This window comes from Haliotis rubra, unplaced genomic scaffold, assembly GCF_003918875.1.
Source record: "Haliotis rubra isolate DU_JTF1 unplaced genomic scaffold, ASM391887v1 Scf52, whole genome shotgun sequence".
NCBI lineage: Eukaryota > Metazoa > Mollusca > Gastropoda > Lepetellida > Haliotidae > Haliotis > Haliotis rubra.
In genome coordinates this window covers 2247157-2271305 of record NW_025767213.1, presented here as the reverse complement: position 1 = coordinate 2271305, position 24149 = coordinate 2247157, and the positions used below count along the sequence as shown (strand labels likewise).

Genomic DNA, 24149 nt, shown 5'->3' with positions numbered 1-24149 from the left:
TCATTAAAAATTCTCTCTTAACTTCATATGCGCTCTGTAAATGAGAAAGAGATATAAATGAGATTTCAAAGTGCTTCAATCCAAATATGTAGTCTAGGTGTCCCAAATATAAACATTTATGGGAATGGATGAAAAATATATACCACGCTTTCAAATTCATGATGTTTTTGAAAGCCATGTTATCCAAAATATTCAGGGTCAAAGATTTAATTTGGTGATCAAAAATAAAATGAACCAAAAGTAAGCTCTAAAACAGCTTATTATGATCAAAATTTTATTCAATTGTGCAATAAAATATTTCAAAAGTTCCTTCAAACTAAAAACTTCTCTTTTTTTTACAGAAAATTTCTTACCAGACTGCAGTAAATATTCCCTATCTACATACATGTTTTAAACATAATCCAGTTATCTTAATTAAATATCAGACTGAAAAGAAACAAAATGAAACAAATGTTGAGATATTAAACCACAGATCTGAACCCAGACAGTTCCAATTTGAATAATATCATGTCCATTTTGAATTCTTATTTCAGTTCTTTGATAAAACCTAGACATGCTAAAACTATCTATTAGTGGTCAAAGTAGTATCTTATAACATCAAACAAAACCATATATTTGGTTTTAGAATTATCTACAAAAGCTGTCGTATAAAAAACTCAAAATGGCAGTATTCTTTTAATATTTTTTCTTCCACTAAGGCCAGATCAATGGTAATGACCCCAAAACTGGAACAATCTTTTAAGATGAAAGAAATGCTTTGCTACATATGACAAATTCATGAAAATTTTTGACAATGATATATTATCAGGATCAAAACCTAATTACAGTTGGCTGTCAGAAAAGCTATCCATTACAACACCGGCAATTGAGCTGGAGGTTGTAAGGAGAGGTGGCTGGTCATATAGCCCTTGGACATTCAGGACAGCCTATACCGCTTACCAAGTGTATTGGCACACATACACTCAGCCTGGAGGCGAAACGGAACTTTTGACTCCACCAATAAGTGGACCAGAGACGTTTCATGTACACAGGGATATATGACAATTGCTGGAGAAGGTAAAGATAACATACAAACATCTATGTGAATATAGGTGCTGCCATCTTTGACATCATGTCAGACAGTGATGATGTCAAACTTACAACAGATCTGCGCTTGACCCAAACACTTCAGAATAAGTGAACACATAAACATACTACTACAGTTTCTAGGTGTTCAGTGGTAGCTTTGTACAAGTGGTACAAGTCACTTTGATAGTGTAAACATTTTCTATCACTTATCCACTAGTCTAATACAGAAGGTGCCATTTATTCTTTTAAAGGAGAGAAAGAAAAGACGTGAAGGTGGCAAGCTTTTCCAAATCTTCAGTGAAATTTAATAATCATTCACTTTGACAAAAGAACAGGATTATTTAAAGGACAAACTTCTCCTTCATAAAGTGACAGAACAAATTCATTTACATGACAATACTATTCTTGGCTTCACCAGAGGCTATCATTGACATGTAGGTCATGTCATATTCTGTTCAATGTTGAAGTAAAACATGTCCTGCATCATGTCTTGTAAACAGCTCCTCTGCAGCTCACCTGTTTCATGTGATGGAGTGAGTGAGTGAGAATGGCTTTACACTGATTTTAGCAATATTCCAGCAATATCATGAAAGGGAAATCAGAAATGGGCTTCACACATTGTACCCACATGGAGAATCGAACCCAGGTCTTCAGCATAAAGAGCGAACACTTTAACCACTTGGCTACCCCACCGCCCCCCTTCATGTGATGGTGGGCATGGTTACCTTCTGATACATGGGTAGGAAGATAGAGCAGCATTTATGGGCTGCAAACAGAAAACAGATACTTGCCGGTCAATCCTGCATATTTGGTTGAACCCGAAAATGGCATTCATAACCAAGCCCTTTATTCTGGACGCAAGTGAACTTGGCCAATGAATATGACTTTTGAATTGGTCTCATAATTATTGCCTGATTAATCATTTATAAACAACCATGACTAGAAACTGTATGAAAGAAGTTTCCTTATACAACACATAATAAAGTAAACTCTATCGCGCAGGAGATATTATCCCAATATTGTCATTTGACTTTCAATATCTTTGCTTAGCGTCATAATAACCGATAATGATTCTGGTCAATCACAAGATCCATAGATGAATTCTCCAATACTGGTGACCATAGAATACACCTAAAGTGAAGAATGGATGGGTAATTGCCTGGCTGAATCTAAGTTGTGGAGGCAAACACAGGTCATGTGCTACAGCCTACATGGTCTAAACAAGGGCCATATGGAGTAACGCTGTTCAACACTACCATATACATCCCTGTTTTAACTGACCATTTTGGTCACATTACTGGGCCTCAGTATCTCCCAAATGTCCTATCACATAGGTTACATTACCAGGACAATCCCTGTCCTAGCCCACTATTTGGGTCACATTAGTGGAAGTGACCCTATACCACACCATCAAATGTGTTAAATCACCAACAATATCCCTATCCTACCCCTATCCTACCATACCACAGGTGGAAAGGGGGATTGTTTAGTTCTGAGCTTCACAAAAAGATATTTCACCTAATTAAAATAGGCACACCTGTTAATCCTGTAATCTGCTCTGTTAATGTCTGGCTGTTAGGAAGAGAGTACACCATGATGACACCCATCAACTTAGAACATGGAGGCCAAGACCTTTCCAGATGGGACAATTGTTGAAATCTTTGTTGGCAGTGATGTCTTTACTGGTGTATGGAAATGCCGAATACTGTTTGGATCCAGGTTTCAATCATGCTGACAGGTTGTTGCAAGAACCATTCTGGATCAGCTTCAAACACAGCCAGATTATCGTGACACATGATGTGCCTTGTGCATTTTTAATCAGAATCTCTGAAACTCAGTGAGCTGATACTTTTTCAGTGCCAAAGTTTCTGGGACAAAAGAATGTATTTTGCTACATGAAATGCCTCCTGAACTAGCAATGTGATGGTAAGTCATTTGCCTGTTGGTCATCATCATATTGAGGATTCTCTAGACAATGTTAGTATAGGTGATGTGGCAGTGTCTCCCTGCCATGCTGAAACCTCTGCTACCCACCTCTGAACAATGACACAGGAGGGGCATCCTTCCCCAGTACACATATATTCATGGAGGCATGATTACTGCATATTCCTCAAGGTTGTCAGGTTTCAACACGTCAAAGATCTCTACCTATTTTTCTGACTTGTTGCACTGACTAAAGGATGTAATGGCTATACCTCAATGACATCATGTGCCAAAGAAATGCTATGTTAGTCTTAGATGGTCACTAATCAACCCTTGTAAGTTAAGGAAAGGGTGAGTGAGTGAGTGAGTTAGGTGAGTTTAAGCCGCTTTAGCAATATTCCAGCAATATTATGGCAGGGGACACCCAGAAGGAAAGAATAGAATTATACAGGTGAATACAGAAACCTCTTACAACTTGGGACTTATTTTTAATATTTTTAATGTTAACATACTATTGAACATTAGTACGAAGTCAAAGGATTACTTGAAAACTAAGTATCTTTCAACAATTGTGGAATTAGTAGAGTTAAGAGACAACAGATTGTATCATCCTTAGACATCCAATGAAAACTGCTGATAGAAAACTTTCCATGCTGTAACAGATTTGTACAACATATCTGAATTCATAACTTGAATAACTGTTTCAACATGGCAACACAATATATTATAGCCCATAAACTGATGATGGAATAATGCTGGACTAAAGAAAGTACACACACCAAAATGAAATCTGACAAAACTTTAAAATGTTATCAAAACATTACTAGGCTGAAAACAGGGGTAAATCAAACTAAGGTCCAAAACACAACTATGTTGCCTGTATCAAACATTTCTTGCTTGCTTCATTTCTATCCTCCATCAAACATCTGTTCAGACTTTCTTTCGCATGTCAGTTAAGGTCTTTATAGTATAAACCACAAATCTGTATGAAATAATGAGTTCTCAAATCAATGGCATGCTGACATTCCCACAAAACATCACAATCAAACTATGATAACATAATCGAATATGATATCAGACTAAAATGCAGTCAAAATACATTCACAACAAAGAGAGATGTGATAGATTGTGGGTTTTTTTTCACTATCACTGGAAAACACACACATGTTCCTTTAAATACAGACTTCATAACTAATACTTTAAGCTGCATTGTGTATGACCTTTCATGAAGGATGAAGTTTAACATATGCCAATGTGTTGTGTATTATATGGCAGGCAACTCCTTTGATCTTGCCTCAGTCCATGATGGAATAAATGACAAAATCCTCAACAGAACAATATGCTAGGTCATGCATTACATAGATTCAAGTGATAACAAAAATAATAACCTAAACTAACCCTCATTCATTTTGGGAGGTGATAGTATCAAGTTCCACAAAACGGCTATGTCAGTGTAAAGTTTTTGAAAGCTAAAATATCAGGATTGCTTTTTATTTCAGTCAAAATAGAAACCCTTCTACTATTCATTGTTTTCTTGTATTCCACATTCTGACCTTTCTAAACTCCCATGATCATTTCAAATTTATATCCTCATTTTCCCAGCATTTTTTTCTGAAATATCAAACTCAACACATTTGAAAAAGCACTTGAAAACATTTCCCTAAGGATGGAATTCACTGAGCTAATTTTGCATCCTAATGCGCTGACCAGTTCAGAGGAAAAAAAACATCCTCTAAATACTTACTGACGTTTTCAGTGACTTCTCGAGTCTGCAATTTGTTAATGCTGGAAGGTCTTCATGAAACTAAATACAGTGTAAGGTTAATTATCTGCATAGGAACAGTGCCCGTAGCCTTAGGACTTAATCAGTGGCCTTTAAATAGTTTGCATGATGAAGTTTAAGCTTAGGGCCACTCTTGTCAGTGATGACCACATCCTTACAGGCCTAGACAGAAAAAGAAAAAGTGGAAATAGTTTAGACTGCATCACAGTGGTTGTTCGCCTTTCAATTCTACCTTTGTCAGTGATTTTCTCAAAGACGTCATCATACTGGATGTCTGCTGACAGGCGGGTGTCTCGACATGTTAGGCCTTAACATGTCTCAATGTCATAGCTTCATTGTCGGCGCCAGCACAGTGTTAAATACAGAAATGGCTTTTTCCTTCACGCTGGATGCAAGCATTTTGTGTCTGCCTCCCTGCAGTGATACATCTGCAGCTTCACAGACAAGAGGCATTTCAGGTGAAATCTTAGTCTCAAGGGGCAAAAACAATACTGATAACTGGAATTCCCATTTGTTAACGTTATCACCAAATATACAATTTTCTGTTTATATGCAAAGGTTTCTTAAATATTTAATTTCAGTTTGCCCATATGCTTTAGTGAAATGATGCTCATATGCTACTGATAAATTTGATCAGGGTCCGCAATTAAATAAAAAGGGGTTTGAGGCATCAAATATCTTCAAATATAAAAGTCCACATGTTATCATGTTCTGTTCAGCAGAACCAAAGAAAGCTACAAAATAAGTGAATTTTTCTGAACATCCACACAAGGAACAAGCCTCATAAGTATATTGGACTATGATCATGACCATGAACACCCACACAAGGAACAAGCCAGATAAGTATATTGGACTATGATCATGGCCATGAACACCAACACAAGGAACAAGCCTCATAAGCATATTGGACTATGATCATGACCATGAACACCCACACAAGGAACAAGCCTCATAAGTATATTGGACTATGATCATGGCCATGAACACCCACACAAGGAATAAGCCTCATAAGTATATTGGACTATGATCATGACCATGAACACCCACACAAGGAACAAGCCTCATAAGTATATTGGACTATGATCATGGCCATGAACACCCACACAAGGAACAAGCCTCATAAGTATATTGGACTATGATCATGACCATGAACACCCACACAAGGAACAAGCCTCATAAGTATATTGGACTATGATCATGGCCATGAAAACCCACACAAGGAACAAGCCTCATAAGTATATTGGACTATGATCATGACCATGAACACCCACACAAGGAACAAGCCTCATAAGTATATTGGACTATGATCATGACCATGAACACCCACACAAGGAATAAGTCTCATAAGTATATTGGACTATGATCATGACCATGAACACCCACACAAGGAACAAGCCTCAGATAAGTATATTGGACTATGATCATGACCATGAACACCCACACAAGGAACAAGCCTCATAAGTATATTGGACTATGATCATGACCATGAACACCCACACAAGGAACAAGCCTCATAAGTATATTGGACTATGATCATGACCATGAACACCCACACAAGGAACAAGCCTCATAAGTATATTGGACTATGATCATGACCATGAACACCCACACAAGGAACAAGCCTCATAAGTATATTGGACTATGATCATGACCATGAACACCCACACAAGGAACAAGCCAGATAAGTATATTGGACTATGATCATGACCATGAACACCCACACAAGGAACAAGCCTCATAAGTATATTGGACTATGATCATGACCATGAACACCCACACAAGGAACAAGCCAGATAAGTATATTGGACTATGATCATGACCATGAACACCCACACAAGGAACAAGCCTCATAAGTATATTGGACTATGATCATGACCATGAACACCCACACAAGGAACAAGCCTCATAAGTATATTGGACTATGATCATGACCATGAACACCCACACAAGGAACAAGCCTCATAAGCATATTGGACTATGATCATGACCATGAACACCCACACAAGGAACAAACCTCATAAGTATATTGGACTATGATCATGGCCGTGAACACCCACACAAGGAATAAGTCTCATAAGCATATTGGACTATGATCATGACCATGAAAATGAGCGCGTGAGCTGGGTTTTATATCACTTTTTGCAGGATTCAAGCCTTCTCAGGTGGGTGACACCAAAAAAGAGCTACACATACTTTCAGACCATATAACATAATTTAAATGTCCTACTGCCTTTTGTTCTCAGCAAAATAACTGTTTACAGCCATGAATATTATGAGACATATTACCTCAACTTATCAAATAGTAAAAACATAGATGTTTTTAAGAATGAAAGTAAGATGTTTGTAGAATCACCAACAATGGGTTGGTACTAAACATCTATAACATGTAACAAGTGAACACTGATCTTGTGTCAGTATAATCTGACATGTGCATCATTTACTGACAGACCTCATCGTCACTCTACTGACAGACAGACCTTGTGTGAAATCTCTACTGACAACCCTTGCACAAACACTCTATTGGCAGTCCTTGAGTGAAATCTCTACTGACAACCCCTACTGTCAGACATTGTGTGAAATCTTTACTTACAGCCCTTGTGTGAAATCTCTACTATCAGTCATTGTGTGAAATCTCTACTGTCAGTCATTGTGTGAAACCTCTACTGACAGCCCTTGTGTGAAATGTCTACTGTCAGCCCTTCTGTGAAACCTCTACTGACAGCCATTGTGTGAAATGTCTACTGACAGACCTTCTTTGAAAACCTATATTGACAGACCTTGTGTAAAATGTCCAAAGACTAACCTTGTGTGAAATTTCTATTCACAGACCTTGCTTGAAACTTCTATTGGCAGTCCTTGTGTGAAATCTCTACTGACAGCCTCAATGTGAAATTTCTCCTGACAGACCTTGTGTGAAATCTCTGCAGACAGACCATGTGTGAACATTCTACAGGCAGACCTTGAGTGAAATCACTACTGATATGCCTTGAGTGAATAATGTGAGATCTGACAGACATTGTGTGGAATCTCAAGGACTTGTGTCTTGTGTGAAAACTGTAGTATCTGACATTTTTAATAACTGATGAAGTATTTTACACACAAAAAATCCATTCATCCCGATTCATTACATCAACACACAAATATGCATTAATGAAAATTAACAATTAAAAACCTAAGCCTCCCCTTCCAGATGACCCAAAACAACATTATGGTTTTCACAGACATATATCTATTACAGAGAGAATAATAATTTAGATGAAAATAAATATTTCTTTTCAATCAACACTGATGTATACATGGCATACAAAAATAAACTTTGTGTGAACTTGTTAATGCAAAATAACTTGTTATAACCATTTGTGTTTATTTAAACTCTGTTAGTCATTCATTCCAGTTGGCTGGACATTGCAATACATTCCACATCTGTGCTTGAGTTTGTTGAACAGATTCAATATCATTTACTATAACATTTATATTATCATCTCAGTTGAAATATTTCCTTGTGTGTTTATGCTAAATTAAATCAGAGAAAATATTAAATATCTATGCATCAAAGCTTACCATTCAAATGATAAAAGCATATGCATATAAGCAATGATTATGTTATTCAAACTTGTGCCAAACTGATGAACAATTCATCTTTTTAAACATATACAATATTTTTTCACTGAATAGGTTTATTGAAAAAGAACTGCTTGTATTTTTACAAATTTAGATATTTCTTTGTTGAAAGTAGACAATATATTGACACCTAATGAAATGAAAACAGAAAATCCAATATATATTTATAATACATTCCATATTTTTTATTTAAACATAATACTCTACCTTTCCTAAAAAATAACTATAGCTATGTTATTAAACATGGCATTGTTTGTAGTTTCAACAATTTGAAATATGCTATCCATATTCTGATAATTTGAAAAGCAGTCTATATCAAAAACAGAATCACTGAATTAATGTTCCTGCTTCTATTCAAAACGCTAACACAAGGTACACTGAATTAATGCACAGTATATGTATGTTAAGTATTGATTTTGTCCTTTAAAGTAAATCTGCCCTGTTTAAACACTTCACCAGAACTGTGATCAATACAACACCAAGGTGAGGTGTGCATTCTAAGGGTTTCCAGCTGTTGCACAAGGTAAACTCAGAAGAAACATGTACACTTTCCTTCAATCTGATGTTCTCAAACACTATAAAACGAGACTCATGAAGATCCAGGTTGTAATTGATCTCCAGTAACCCATGTTTGTCGTTAAAGGCGACTAATGGGATTGGGTGGTCAAGCTCACTGACTTGTCATCGTATCCCAATTGTGTAGATCGATGCTCCTGCTGATCACTGGATTGTCTGGTCCAGACTTGATTATTTACAGACCGCCGCCATATAGCTGGAATATTGCTGAGGGCGGCGTAAAACTAAATGGACACACTATGAAACGACTTCAGAATTTAGAAGTTTCAACCAACTTGAACAGATATATTCAATATTACTTCAATGAAATCATATTTTAAGATCCATAATTAATTGGTTTAATTCAGTAGACTGAGTAACTTCTTCATTACATTAATTGTCATGCTGTTACCAGAACATTTCACAGATTGCGGGGCCTTTCGAAGAGACTGCATGATACATCCAAGATGTGTCAGTGATTGATACCCGTTAAAGGAAACTACTCACATGTAGATGATTTCATCACACACATACGCACGCATGCACACACACATACACACTGAGCTTGTGAACTGAATTTCAAAGCATAATGAAAAGAATTACAGCATAATAAAATAAGAAATAACATGTAGCTCACCCGACTTAGACCTGAACGCCAGTAGATTCAGAACCCCATGCCATACAGCTATCTTAGTGCTATGACAATTATAAGAGACAAAGCTAGAATCATGATTGTGACATTACACAAATTAAACAAAAAACGTTGTTTGTATTCATCCCAACACAAAAGTTCATACAAAAACCAAGTAAACTTTGAAGCAAGGCATCAACAATGCAGCAACACAGTATCATTTCTTCATTACAATAGCAAACAAATTAAATGTATGTTTATATAATTTTCCCAAACTGTTTAATCAACACAGGCATGTTTCAATCAACATGAACAAGAATGGTTTTACACCTGGACACTGTTTTGACAACTATGCGATGACATCCTTCACACACTGAATTTGATGAACAGTATCTCCACAGTAAACAATCACAGTAGCCTATCCAGGCCACATGGACCTCAAGTTGATTCTTGTAATGACCTGGTACACAGGTGCCTCCCATGATTGTGGTAAACTTTCAAACAAAAGGCATGCATTTGAGTGTTAAAAAACACATCTCATTAGGAATTATGAAAATAAAATAGATCACAACAAAACATATAGCAAACAATTGTAAAAAACACACCAGAAATTAATGTGCTTTGTAATCAACTACTCATAAGTCCCATAGACGTTTACACAACACAAATACAAACAGTCCAGAAAATTACATTGTTAATTCAAACCCTACATTTTTTTAAATTTCAAGGACAAAAAGAAGTATGTTTGTAATTTGATGTCAACACAGAATCATCCAGAAGAAGAACTTGTGGAGGTGCAGGTGAGGCAGCATTCAAATATGTTTACTGAATTTAGGAAACCCATTGTGTTTGATTCAACAACAACATCAGTTACTATTTGTTGTTGACAGCCACTTGCAGTAATGTTCTAATAAATGATGATAGACTGTAAATGATTAAGTCTGGACCAGACAAACCAATGGTTCATATTCAACATCCCACAACATCAGGGGACGATGACATACAATCAGTTGTGTCACCAAGCCAGACCACATGATCCATTTTGTCACATCATATGACAAGTCTTATCGTAACATGGATTCCCATTCATTGTTTTCCCTAGTTGATAAGTGCTTCAATCAAAGTATGACATGTCAGCTTATTTTGCAGAAAGGCGATGAAGGTAAAATATACTCATGGAAACAACTATAGGAACACATGAAAGTACAAGTGTTCCTTTATTCTTTTCCAGGTTTCTTCACAATGTATGTATTGCACTGTGGGTGTAATTCTGACTTTCATGTGTTCCCTTATTTGCTTCCATGAGTATATATACTGAGTGGAAAAAATAAGGGATCACATGAAAGCACAAGTGTTCCTTTATTTTTTTTCCAGGTTTCTTCACAAGCTGTGCAATACAAAGCTTTCATGTGATCCTTTATTTGTTTCCCTAATTATATTTTCTACTTAGTTGAAAAATACTAAGGCTCAAGTACTGTCAAGTCAGTTACCTTAATTTAAGAGAATCTGAAACTGAAAACCATGAACATCTACAGGAAATAACACATGTCCACTTTGGCTAACATTTGCATCCTTCTGCCATAAAGAAACTGTGGGTTAGAATAGGTCGCCATTGACTCACACTTATCTTAAGAGCCTAATCTTACAGACCCCAGAACAAATATTTAAAAGTTTCACCTCAATCCACCTCTCATCCCATTCTGTACTCGGTTAACCTATATTCATCCCATTTTCAGCTCTTAGAATTAAGAGACTTCGGGGTTGCCTAATAGAATTATCTTTATTTTCTGGGGCCATATGTTTGTCAAACAAGAGTCAAGAAAATCAGATTCAGTACTTTATATTATGTCACTGTGCTCTGATGTCAAGGATTAAGTTTCAGTCCCCCCATGATAGAGCTAGAACTGTCATACTATCTGAATTAGTGGAATGAAATTTTACAAAAGAATATACAGTATTTCTTTTCTAAAAATTGCATATCTGATATTTATTTCATACTTTTCATACAAACCTGTACAGTGTCTACATTGCAGAAAAGGTCAAGACTTACAATTCTTAAACTTATGTCCCCAAGCTAAATTCAAAAGACACAACTTGTCAAATAGTTTTCCTTTTATCTCGATGATAGAGGCTGGATGTAAAAACAGGGACAGAAGAGATGGCACGAAAGCACTTAACACAGGCAAACCAAACAGTAGACAAACTGCAATTATCAGTGACAACAATTCAGGTGACTAGTAACAGCAGTGGAAAGATAAGGTGAGCTACAAGATCGATCCTGTGGAAAATAATGAAAACAGATTTCAAACAAATCATAGTTTCAGGCAAATTGTCTATCACAAACAACACTATCGGTCATGTGTTGTGCGACAGCTTTAGACACAACGGTATATGTTCCTGTTGAAAACCGGTACTTTTCAATTATTTCATGACATGTTGGCCATCCCTGTATTTGCCACCTATACCTAACAGCTAAAGCAACACCATCAAAGTAGGTTCAACACCCAAACAGGTAACATTTTGTGTCATCCATACATTGATAATGTTCCGATAGCACTCAACTCAATCATATGATTCATTTGAAAGTAAATTCAAATTTTTCATTACAGCAAACTGTCTCCATTACACGTAGCATATCCTGTTTTGACGTGTTGGCAATGCAGCTGTTACCGGCAGCGATCATCACCTGCTTGTGGACAACTGGCTCACAACTCTAGTTTAGACTTAAATTAATGTAAATGAAGAGAGACTGTCAAATCACATACTAGTATCTGTCATTCCTATTTACAGATCACTTTATATGCTAAATGTAAAAATAACCTAACATTTCTCATTCTCATTCATAGATGTTGAAATTTAACCTGTGGAAATGCAGATTGTTTGTCATAAGCTGTATCACAGGCTAAAAACAAGACATGTCATTCAGTTCTATTTCAATTCGGATGAAAAAACAGGGTAAAAGAACCTGGAACATAAGATTGAGAGAATCTAATAAACCAGACTGATAACAAAAGTCAGCATTAGATTATGTGTTTTCTATTCTATCTCCTCTTGAAATTTTGTATTAGCTTAGAACTAATTTCATCTCAGATTTGAAATAACATTATTCTATCTCCTTGTCACACAAAATTAAATACAAGTGGCAGAAAATATCTCGAAAATGAAGTAAAGATGATTATAGAAACTTTTTACAAGCTAAAACTGTGAAGATGGACAATTTAAACCCTTCTTCAAACTGTTTCATTTTGCAGTTAATTTTCTTTTTTTCAATTTCCCTCCTGAAAAATCACTGAAAATTACATTTCAACTCTTCAAAATTGATGACTAAGTCTCGTTCTGTCCCACATTAACTTTACAAATATCGGAAATGAAATATTATTCATGAGTCATTATAGCTTCAAGACAAACATTAAAATCATATTCAATTCAATTTAAGAAATTGAAAAACAAAAAACAAACATGGCCTGCAGAAGGAAGCAATTAAACGAATTAGAAACACAGCAAAAACAGGGATTGTATTATTTCATTACTTTGCAACCACAATTAAAAACGTGCCTCGTGCCACAGGCTGGAAAACTCTTAACAGATAAAAATCAAATTACAAAGCAGTGTAAAATCAAAGACAGTATTAATTCAACAATAGGCTACTCAATACCTAAAATGAGTTCGACCCTTGGAATCTATATTAGGTTGCAGTCTTTTTGCCTGTAGTCACTTGCCTAAACACTGGACAAATATGTCTGCAGCTTATGCTACTGCAATATCTTGGGAACATGGAACATCATCCCTGGAGGCAATCAGCTTGACACAAAGACAATACACACATACAGGTCTGGTTTGATCCACAGCTTTTAGATTGGCTTTCAAGACATATCCCTATCAATTTCTCATGACCCTAGCATTTTACCTTTCATATTTTATCCAAAAAGAGTATGTGATAGTGAAATTGTGTCATTGCATTGTGTTTAGTGCTGAAAGTCCAAGGTAATATCTTGATTATTAGCTTCAGGGCACATTCAGGAAAATTATAGAAACTTTCCCTGGGCAAGTCTCTAATTATTTCCAGCTGTTTATCCTTTCAGTGGAGAAGAAAGAGGGTTTAATCTCTCATTTCCCTCGTTCAGTGGGCTGTAGTTTGTTAAATTTGCTTTAAATCGTTAGGCCTCTCAAATACATACTCTGCAGCACTGAATGTTCCTGAGTGACTGATTACAACACACTCTTGTTTTCTGAGACACTGCTCTTGACAGAGTATCATACATGGAGCCGCACAATGGTGGGGTCACATGCCAGTCCTGACATACCACCTACTGCCTTCCATCTATACCCTACAGTACAATACAAATGGTGTGCCTGAAGAAACTGTCCTTTCATCCCAGACAATTCTTTTCTCAAATTTAGTCATGAGATCATCATAGATAATATTGTAGCAGGATAAAGACGTCATATGACACACGTGACGGAGTACATACCATATAAAATTCAATTTTAGTGTACATGCAGTAGACATTCAATACAGATTACCCCAAACTAAGTATGCACATGCTGCATTGCAATCACAGTGTATATTAGCTAAAGTTAATGAAAAAGTACATAAAAAAAGATGTTTGGTATATGTCAATCAATTTCCTCAGGGATAATATTTCTTGGCATGTTTTGACACAGATAAATGCACAAAGGGGTTTGGCTCAAAACAGACAGTTTATCCTTGACTGACTCTATGTACATGTATGACATGGCCTTTACATCAGATGAGCGTACAAGACACACACATGGTATGCCCTAAACATCTGACGCTAGTACAAATAACATGTATGGTGAAGCTTCAGATCAGATGAGCGTACAAGACACACACATGGTATGCCCTAAACATCTGATGCTAGTACAAATGACACGTATGGTGAGGCTTCAGATCAGATGAGGGTACAAGAGACACATGGTATGCCCTAAACATCTGACGCTAGTACAAATGACATGTATGGTGAGGCTTCAGATCAGATGAGCGTACAAGACACACACATGGTATGCCTTAAACATCTGATGCTAGTACAAATGACACGTATGGTGAGGCTTCAGATCAGATGAGGGTACAAGAGTAATAGGGTATGCCTTAAACATCTGATGCTAGTACAAATGACACGTATGATGAGGCTTTCAGATCAGATAAGGGTACAAGAGACACATGGTATGCCTTAAACATCTGATGATAGTACAAATGACACGTATGGTGAGGCTTTCAGATCAGATGAGGGTACAAGAGACACATGGTATGCCTTAAACATCTGATGATAGTGACAAATGACACGTATGGTGAGGCTTTCAGATCAGATGAGGGTACAAGAGACACATGGTATGCCTTAAACATCTGATGATAGTACAAATCACACGTAAGGTGAGGCTTTCAGATCAGATGAGGGTACAAGAGACACATGGTATGCCTTAAACATCTGATGCTAGTACAAATGACACGTATGGTGAGGCTTTCAGATCAGATGAGGGTACAAGTGTCACATGGTATGCCTTAAACATCTGATGCTAGTACAAATGACACGTATGGTGAGGCTTTCAGATCAGATGAGGGTACAAGAGACACATGGTATGCCTTAAACATCTGATGATAGTACAAATGACACGTATGGTGAGGCTTCAGGTCAGATGAGGGTACAAGAGTAATAGGGTATGCCTTAAACATCTGATGATAGTACAAATGACACGTAAGGTGAGGCTTTCAGATCAGATGAGGGTACAAGAGTAATAAATGTGGCCTTAAACAATGTTACATACCCTAAATATCTCATGATTGTACGTACAGGAAATACATGTTGTGTGTCATACACAACTGATGACATGGTACAAAGAAGAGTTTGTATGTGTCCTTGGCATCTAACAAAGGTGCCAGTGACAGATATGCTATGGTCATCAGATGATGGAACAAGTGATACACATAGTATGCATCTGACAAACAATACAAGTGACACACATGATCTAATGATGGTACAAATGAACCATTTTTGATGCTTCAGTATTCAGAGTGAGAATAAAATGATATCATGCAAATGGCCTTTGTGGTTTCAGTCTAGACTAACAACTAGTCTCTGAAATGAACATATTTTACAGAAAAAAAGTTCATAGTATAAAAATCAAACATAATGAAAAGGAGCCCTGAGACTTTCTTCATTTGAAGCTGTGGAAATCTAGACTTGCCACATTTTCTAGACATTTCTTGGATATGGCTGTATGACAGACTAGTTTCAGACAAATTGTAGGAAATATGCAAAATGACGATGAGCACCTTACTTAAACCAAATGCTCAGGTTAGGTACAAAAGTAAGATTTCTAGACATTCTTCCCAGTTGTGACATAGTCTTTCAATTTGTTCATATTAAGCTTGTTTCATATCAACAACATTTTTAAGTAGACATTTTTCTATACCATGGGAACAGAAGAAATAAGTCTATTGTACTGCAAGTAAGATCTTGACTGCATATTCAGAGGCAGCTGCTAATAACAGTTTCTTTGACATACTGATGTGTTATTATTATTATTATTATTATAGTATATTTATATAGCGCACATATCCACGCAACTGGTGCATGCTCAAGGCACTGGTATTTTTCCCTCGATCATTGGACTGACTGAGTTTGGTTTTACGCCGCTTTTAGCAATATTCCAGCAATATCACGGCAGGGGACACCAGAAATGGGCTTCACTCATTGTACCCATGTGGGGATTCGAACCCGGGTCTTCGGCGTGACGAGCCAACACTTTAACCACTAGACTACCCCACCGCCCCTCGATCATTGGATGTCAATCTCAACGGCACATCGTATTATCAATCTCAACTCCCTGGGGAGTATACAACTCTTGCTGCCACTAGGCGCACCGAGTTATTGTGGCTTTCTCATCCTAACGAGGTACCCATTCACAGTTGGGTGGACTGGGACACATAGTCACAGTACTTTACTGCACGTTGCTGTACCCGCAACTAGGTGTTTGCATGTATTCATGTGGCCACCATCTGGTCATATACCAACGGATTCGTGGGTTCTTTTAAGTGCACAGGGTTGTGTAATGTACACTAGGGGTTGTGACAACACTGAAAGAGTCTGCACACAAAGTTACTCCAAGGTTTTTTACACCCAGTCACAGGTGGGCTCGATCCCGGCACCTCAACGTCGCTGGATCACTAGCCTGGCGCCTTAGCCAGCTCGCCCACCACTCTTCCACATGAAAAATGCCTCCATTTAAATGTTGTATGGTTCCCTTACATTTGGAGTTAATAATAATTGCATCTGACAGGATTGGTGATATAAAAAGAATGTGTGGGTGACAGCATCTAACAGATCATGAAATATAATTGTCTCTCTAACTATTTCATATACTGATGCTTCCTATTGTGATATATTGTTACGCTGGAAACTAGCTGGACACTACCATATGGCTGTTGCCCATGTACGTAACATACACAGTGGATAATCACCTCTTTCAAAAAGTTAACATCTAGCATGGATTACACATACAGCATCTTACGCGATGCACATTCACTGCATCTTGAGGGACACACAATATTATTCATTGTACCGACAACACATCTATGACTTCATTCCAGGCTCGAAAGAAATGTACAGTTTTCTACACTGTTACTTCACTGGACCCTCACATCGCCTGCAAGGACCTCCAAAACTAATAATTGAGGGTCTACAGGACCCCAATGTTTGTGAGTTGAGGTAAAACCCTGTACGTATTGTACACATGTGAGGAATCCAACACTGTGGTCTTTAACAAAACAGCATTGATGACAAATTTCGGGAAACCAACCACCATTGTCTTGCACACAGAATGAAAATAAATCTTCATGATATCCTTAGGTTGATGCTAACATACCTGCAGCCCCTTCATCCGAGGTGTCATCATCTGTGCCTGAAGACGATATAGCAGCAGGATCATCACCTGAAAAGATATTCACCATTCTAATTATTACCCAGTTCAATTGTCCCATCTGTCAATGATCAAGTACCACTTCCAGTCATTTCAACTGCTTGGTAAATGTTTTTCATGATTCACAACAAAACTGAACCATTTTCATTTTCAAACCATAACCAAATACACTCCTCTGAAAGTGCTCATGTAGAAGACAATTACAAAATATATTTTACCTAAAAGTATGCAACATTCGAACTGTGTACTAAAAACCAATTAACAATCACTTATTGCATTGGAGTAACATATGTTGCTGTAACAGAAAGTGTTCAGGTTTAGATAATCAGTAGGATTTCTACTTCAGCTTCACCGCTCTAAAACTATCTAAATTGTGATGAAAGGCTTATCATAGGACGGAGGCCAACATTTTGAGCATTGTAACCATGGCAGCCACAATGACATTTGATTGTATCAGGATAGCACACTATAAGGCCATCATTGATGATATCTTGATGGGGAAGGTTCAGAATCTTTATTTAAGAGGATCTTTTTGCAAAGATCTTACAGTGAATAGATTGGCAGATGACACACCATCGCATAAGGTTGTCTGATGAGTTTATCATCTTATCATCTATCTTTGAAAACACAAACAATTTGAACTTTTAAGAGATCCACATTCACTTGATTTAGAACACCTGCATGATGCTGATGCTTTAGTCTGACACTCAGTATTCTGAAGAGCAATTGTTATGCACGCCAACAATTACCCTCCCTAAAAGTGGAAACACTGACATGAAAAATGCACTGTTGTGAGTATGTCATTATGCCTAAAACACAATACCAGTCTCCAGTGGGCTTTAAAGTGAGTGAGTGAATTGGGTTTACACTGCTTTTAGCAATATTCCAGCAATATCATGGCGGGGGACACCAGAAATGGGCTTTACACATTGTACCCATGTGGGGAATTGAACCCGGATCTTCGGCATGACACGCGAACGCTTTAACCACCAGGCTACCCACAACGCCCCAGGCTTTAAAGGCAATTGGACATCTATTAGAATAATCTGTAGAAAGTATATGAGCAACCTGTTGGAAAGATTAAGCTTTGTAAGGAACATGTTGACAGCTCACAGCTCTTGGGTCCACAAATGGGCTATGTTTTTCAAAATGTGGCATGGGTCGAGAGGGAAAACTTGATCTCAAGCCCAAAATTGAGAGGTTTTTAAACCTTAAAGTGTGACTTTAAATGGCAAGGGTTTTCTCATCACCATCATTCAGAATTATAACATTACAATTGCTACATCTGACCACTTTCTAAATGGCATTGTGTATTAATATTCAGAATTATTAATAATTATTAGGGTATAATAGGGTATTCTGCACAACCAACATATAGCCATGCATCTGAACAAGGAACGCCTCATCTCAGGTTGTAAAGATGCCTTTTCATCTTCAGTATACCTCCAACCATCAATCTATGAGTGAGTGAGTTTGGTTTTACGCCGTTGTTTAGCAATATTCCAGCAATATCACGGCGGGTGACACCAGAAATGGGCTTCGAACCCGGGTCTTCGACGTGACGAGCGAACGCTTTAACCACTAGGCTACCCCACCGCCCCAACCATTAATCGATACCAATGGGTGAGTGAATGATGTAGTTTTATGCTGCAGTAAGCAACATTGCAACACTGCAAGAAAGGACAGATATAATTTTAAAAACTGTAAAGAAAGTAAAACATATGTCATCCTCATCAATTAACTGATCAAAAATGTTAAATGTGTAACTTTAACAATTATTTTATAATAAATCAATAAAATACATGGACCATTCTATAAAAAAGAACACTAACACAGCCAAGCAACTAGGACTACTTTCATTTATTTCACAGAAATGGTTGCCAAAGCACTCAGTGTTGGTCAGTGGTATGCAGATGAGATTTTTTTCAAGTCTGAAATTCATGTCGGTGATAAAGCCGTATCTCATTACTCTTTATAACAATGTTCATTTCCGAAATTGACAAGAGATTAGCGCAAATATATTGCACTGTAATCACAGCAGTCATTCAAATTGAAAACAGATAAAGCTGAAGATAAAATCACTTGGACAGTTCAAAATAATCTCCAAAAGACATTTGGGTAACTGCAGTAATGGCTCAACTGATGTCTTTATGGTGGAACAGAAAAGAGAAAATGGTATTTATTTATCAAGCGATCTGCCTGCCAGCATGGAAGTAAGAAGGAGATAATTTGAAAATGATGTGCGATGTATATGAACATCGTTGTAGGCAGTTTCAGACAACAGGGGCAGTAATCTAATGATCATGAAGAGCAAAAGAAATTAAGTATGTCTGATGGTTCATATTAAGAGTATTAACTTTTTCTAAAATAAGTATTCTAAAATCTTGATGATATAAGCTAACTGTCAAAAATAAACAGGAATTGGAGTGGTGTGTTTAACTGCAAAAGATGCACTTGCCTACTATCACTCAAAACTGAATCGTATAAAGAAATCATTCACCATTGTAACAATATCGCATAGAGGAATAATATATTTGCAACATTTAACTGCTTATGGAGAAAATGTTTGTAACAGGAAAACATGATAATATCTACATGCTAATATATTCGCTAATCTTTATGTAAGTACACATTTATATTTCCTTCAATTTCTGATAAGTGTCAATACACCACTGATGATGTCATACACAGCCATGAAGTCGGTTTATTACCGGGAAGTAGACATTTGTGATGTTTGTAACAACAAATAAGGGTGGCACGCAGGGATTTTCAGACTGCCCGCATTTGACTGACTGACTGAGTTTAGTTTTACGCCGCTTTTAGCAATATTCCAGCAATATCACGGCGGGGGACACCAGAAATGGTCTTAACACATTGTGCCCATGTGGGGAATCGAACCCGGGTCTTCGGCGTGACGAGCCAACGCTTTAACCACTGGGCTACCCCACCGCCACCCCCCCCCCCTGCATTTGAAGAACAATGGATATAATTTGTGATGATAAGCATACGGGTAACACTAAATTCGCAAATGGAAAGTAAAAGAAATTGTACAACAAAGTGATATACAATAAACCAGATTTTAGATAATATTTTACTTTATTAATGATATGGCAACAAAACAAAATGTAAAATTTAATTGAATGGACATCTTAGCACAAATTATTTTAATCATGTTATTTTATACTAATTATTTCATAATACAAAGTACACATCCAGTCTTCACTGTAGTTTCAATACATATGAAACTGTATCTGCGCACGCAAGTACACTAAGTGTACCTGCAGACAAATCATCCTTCAAAACGTGCTGTTAACGTTGCAGTACTTCCTCCTCTTAGGAAAACTGTGTGACTTTATATCACCTATTCCATTAGGTAGTTCAGAATTTAGTATAACCCAGAAAGTTTGATCCATTCAAACAACCAGCACAGTCAGCCCCCACACACACACACACACACACACACATCAAAGGATTTTTACTGTAATAACAAATGTCTACTTCCCGGTAAGACACCATGAAGTCAGGCAACAATGTAACAAAGCAGTGATGTCACTGCACTACTACTATTCAGCAGTACTCCTACCATCCCAATACATTTACCATCTGTATCTACGATGCCATGTTTGACGATTTGACTTGAAATCTACAATTTTCATTCTGCTTCACTTCCATATTTACACTTCCACTTTGTTGCTGTCACATAACAGAGAATAGGTCCTTGGCAATCTGTGTTTGTAACAACAGTAGGAAATGGATCAGGTGGTCAGGCTCGGCCACTTGGTTGATTGTTATCTTCTCAATGATCATGATGTCAATCATGAGTTTGTCTGCTTCAGACTTTATTATTTATGACTGTAATTTTGCTGAGAGTTATGTTAAACATCAAAGATAAACCAAACCTTACACTATAGTTGGGTTGCAAAATGATTACAAAACCATTTCATGTTACATCCTTAAAGATATCAATAATCAAACTGAAAATATGTTACTTGAGTAGTATCTTATTAATGAAGTGAAAATGTACATCTTTGAACAAAATGTTTTTTTAGCAAATACCCTGCCTGTCATTACATTTTACACGACGCAAATGCAGCTTTTACTGAGAAATGTGACCTAATTCCCCTTGAGATGATATGCACCATTAGGAGATGCACATGTGTGGGACCAAATTAATACCATCACAACTTTGATTGTTATTGCTAAAGTAGATCACAGAAAAGTTCTGGCACCACAGCTCTTTATATGTACTGATGGGAAAATGGCTATTCAAAGAATTGTACAACTTATGTGCCACTGAAAACATTATCTATATGACATCAACTGTTAGATGGCACAAGACAACTTTCATACAACCATGGCCAAAGGTAATACCATCAAAAAGAATGTTTCCTTAAGAAGTGCCTTAAAACTTTATTTGTGATCAAAACACAAAGAAGTTTTAAAAAGACAACTGTTAGATATCAAATTACTGGTAGTTTGTAAATATTATATTTGAAATTGAAACACGAAGTTGTTTTAAAAAGGTAACTGTAAAACATTTCTTTAGTTTAGAGAAAAATTCTACTCCTTCATATCAAATGAGGCTGTAAAACCTTTATCTGAGATTAAATAACAAATATGATTTAAAGAGGTGACTATTAGATGTGTTTTCTTTGAAAATAACCCATTATTTTGGGTACCAAATTAATACAAAAACCTTTGTTTGAGATTGAAACACAACTATGTTAAAAACAGATGACTGGAACATATTTTCTTAGAAAACAAAATATTACTATGGGTGTCAAGTTAATCCGTGCCAACTTCACTGTACCAACAGCACAAAGTGGACTAAAGCTTCTTCTTATACAACAGGACATTGTACTTCAGTCTTCCAAACACTAAACACAGGATGGTGCATCAAAAACATCTGTCAATTTTCCAAATCAGTAAGCAGAATCCTCAAATGTATCATAAAATTTGCCAACACTGACCCAACTCAAAGCAGTATTGAGACAATTCAGAGTAACATTAAGACTTTTCATTGTTGTAAAACTGCAATACATCAATAAAATCAATATATGGATTTTTTGGTATGAATTTAATGGAAATGTCAAACAAATAGATTGAAACACCGAACCTTTTGATGAGAATTGAATGTGGCTTTGGCATGATTTGTGAGGCTTAAACCAAATTCAATGCCAAATCGGTAGAAAAACTCAGTCCACCGTTCAAAATTCTATCTATTCACCATAATTATTTCCAAGCGAATACTATCTTGACATAGTAGATTCTACACCATCCACTAATCTATCTTCTCCCAATAAAAATCATTAGAGGGAATTCACACTAGCTGTATAATCTTCAATCGGACCCTGAAGGGCCCAGTAAGTGGTCAGCATGAATTAAAATCAATCTAGATATCATGGCCAACACTCTGGGGGCAGTCACAATCTGCCTCCGATATCACTTACTTTATTTCCTCTCTCTCTCGGGTCACTCTACCTAAATTTTAGCGTGCTAGAACACTGAATCGTGTTTTGATGAAATGGCACAAAATGAAATTAGAGTCTCGATGGACCTTTCCATTATCCCACAATCCCCAGCAGTGTAAGACCTTTTGTAGGTTCAGTCCCTCTTTGCACATACAGAGTTGAGAGTGGCCAATTTTTAACGTCAACACTGTTAAAACAAAGAGCATTTACCATCATAATTCCTATTTTATGGTATTCGATTTCATATTTTCATTGTTTTCTTCCGTGCGAAATTTTTAACATGTATTACAGAAGAGAAATGGGCAATGTGGAAGAATGGACTTTTATAACATTAAAGGATTCTCTGGACTGGACTATGCACTTATCATGAAATTCCATGATGAAAGAGTGAGTTAGTAAAAGTGACATATTTTGATTTGGACATTACATGATGTCATAAAGGTGTATATATTTATAAAATGATATTACATCAAAATTTGATAATTTGCCAGTGCTAAGACTTCTGTGTACAGTGAGTGAATGACCAGCTGACTGCCACTAGACTATTCCTACTGGTGAGAATACATATGTTTTGTTTTTGCAAACAAGTAATATCTGTATCATCAACCTGATACACCCTGTATCATTATGACCCTTTCTGTATAAGTTTCAGAGAGAGCTTGATTGTCATGAGACATAGTGTGCCTGCTACATTTTTTATCAAATGTCAGAACACAAGGAGCTTTCACTGACTCCTAAACTAACAATGTGACTCTCAGGCAATCGCCACTCATCACCATATCATAGATTCTCTAGATCATTATTGATGTTGCTGACATGACAAGCCTTCCAGGACAAGGGCCATCTTCAAGGATTTTTTTATCTGCTGCCTATATCTTTACAGTGGCATACGATGGCCATCCTTTCCTGGTTTTCAAAACTTGACGGATGGCTTTTGTGGTTAAAGCATTTTTCTAGATGTTCTTGACCACTGCATGCTCCCCAAGTTTCTCCTTTTTCCAAAAGTCACAAAAATGCCCTGCTTAACCTACCAACTTGAAACAGTGTGTTCAGTTCATTAAAATGTTTGTGGACACTATCACTATGCGCTTCCTAAAGCATAACCATTTCCCATATGGCATAATGTTTTCTTTCACTGTTTCATACCACTTACTACAGC

At 36.9% G+C, this 24149-nt stretch overlaps 1 protein-coding gene and 1 long non-coding RNA gene across 6 annotated transcripts in view; one reads left to right on the top strand and one right to left on the bottom strand.

Moving 5' to 3' along the window:
• LOC124292558 (caspase activity and apoptosis inhibitor 1-like) overlaps positions 1 to 24149 on the bottom strand; it is a 224676-nt gene that overhangs the window by 53528 nt on the left and 146999 nt on the right. For all 5 annotated transcript variants that reach the window (XM_046729695.1, XM_046729698.1, XM_046729694.1 and 2 more), the window contains one exon: positions 17466 to 17531. In XM_046729695.1, the coding sequence (XP_046585651.1) occupies positions 17466 to 17531 (66 nt within the window). The remainder of the gene's footprint in view (positions 1 to 17465; positions 17532 to 24149) is intronic.
• On the top strand, positions 11940 to 12606 carry LOC124292559. The gene is made up of 2 exons (XR_006902479.1): positions 11940 to 12093; positions 12191 to 12606. It is a non-coding gene; the product is annotated as an uncharacterized LOC124292559 (long non-coding RNA).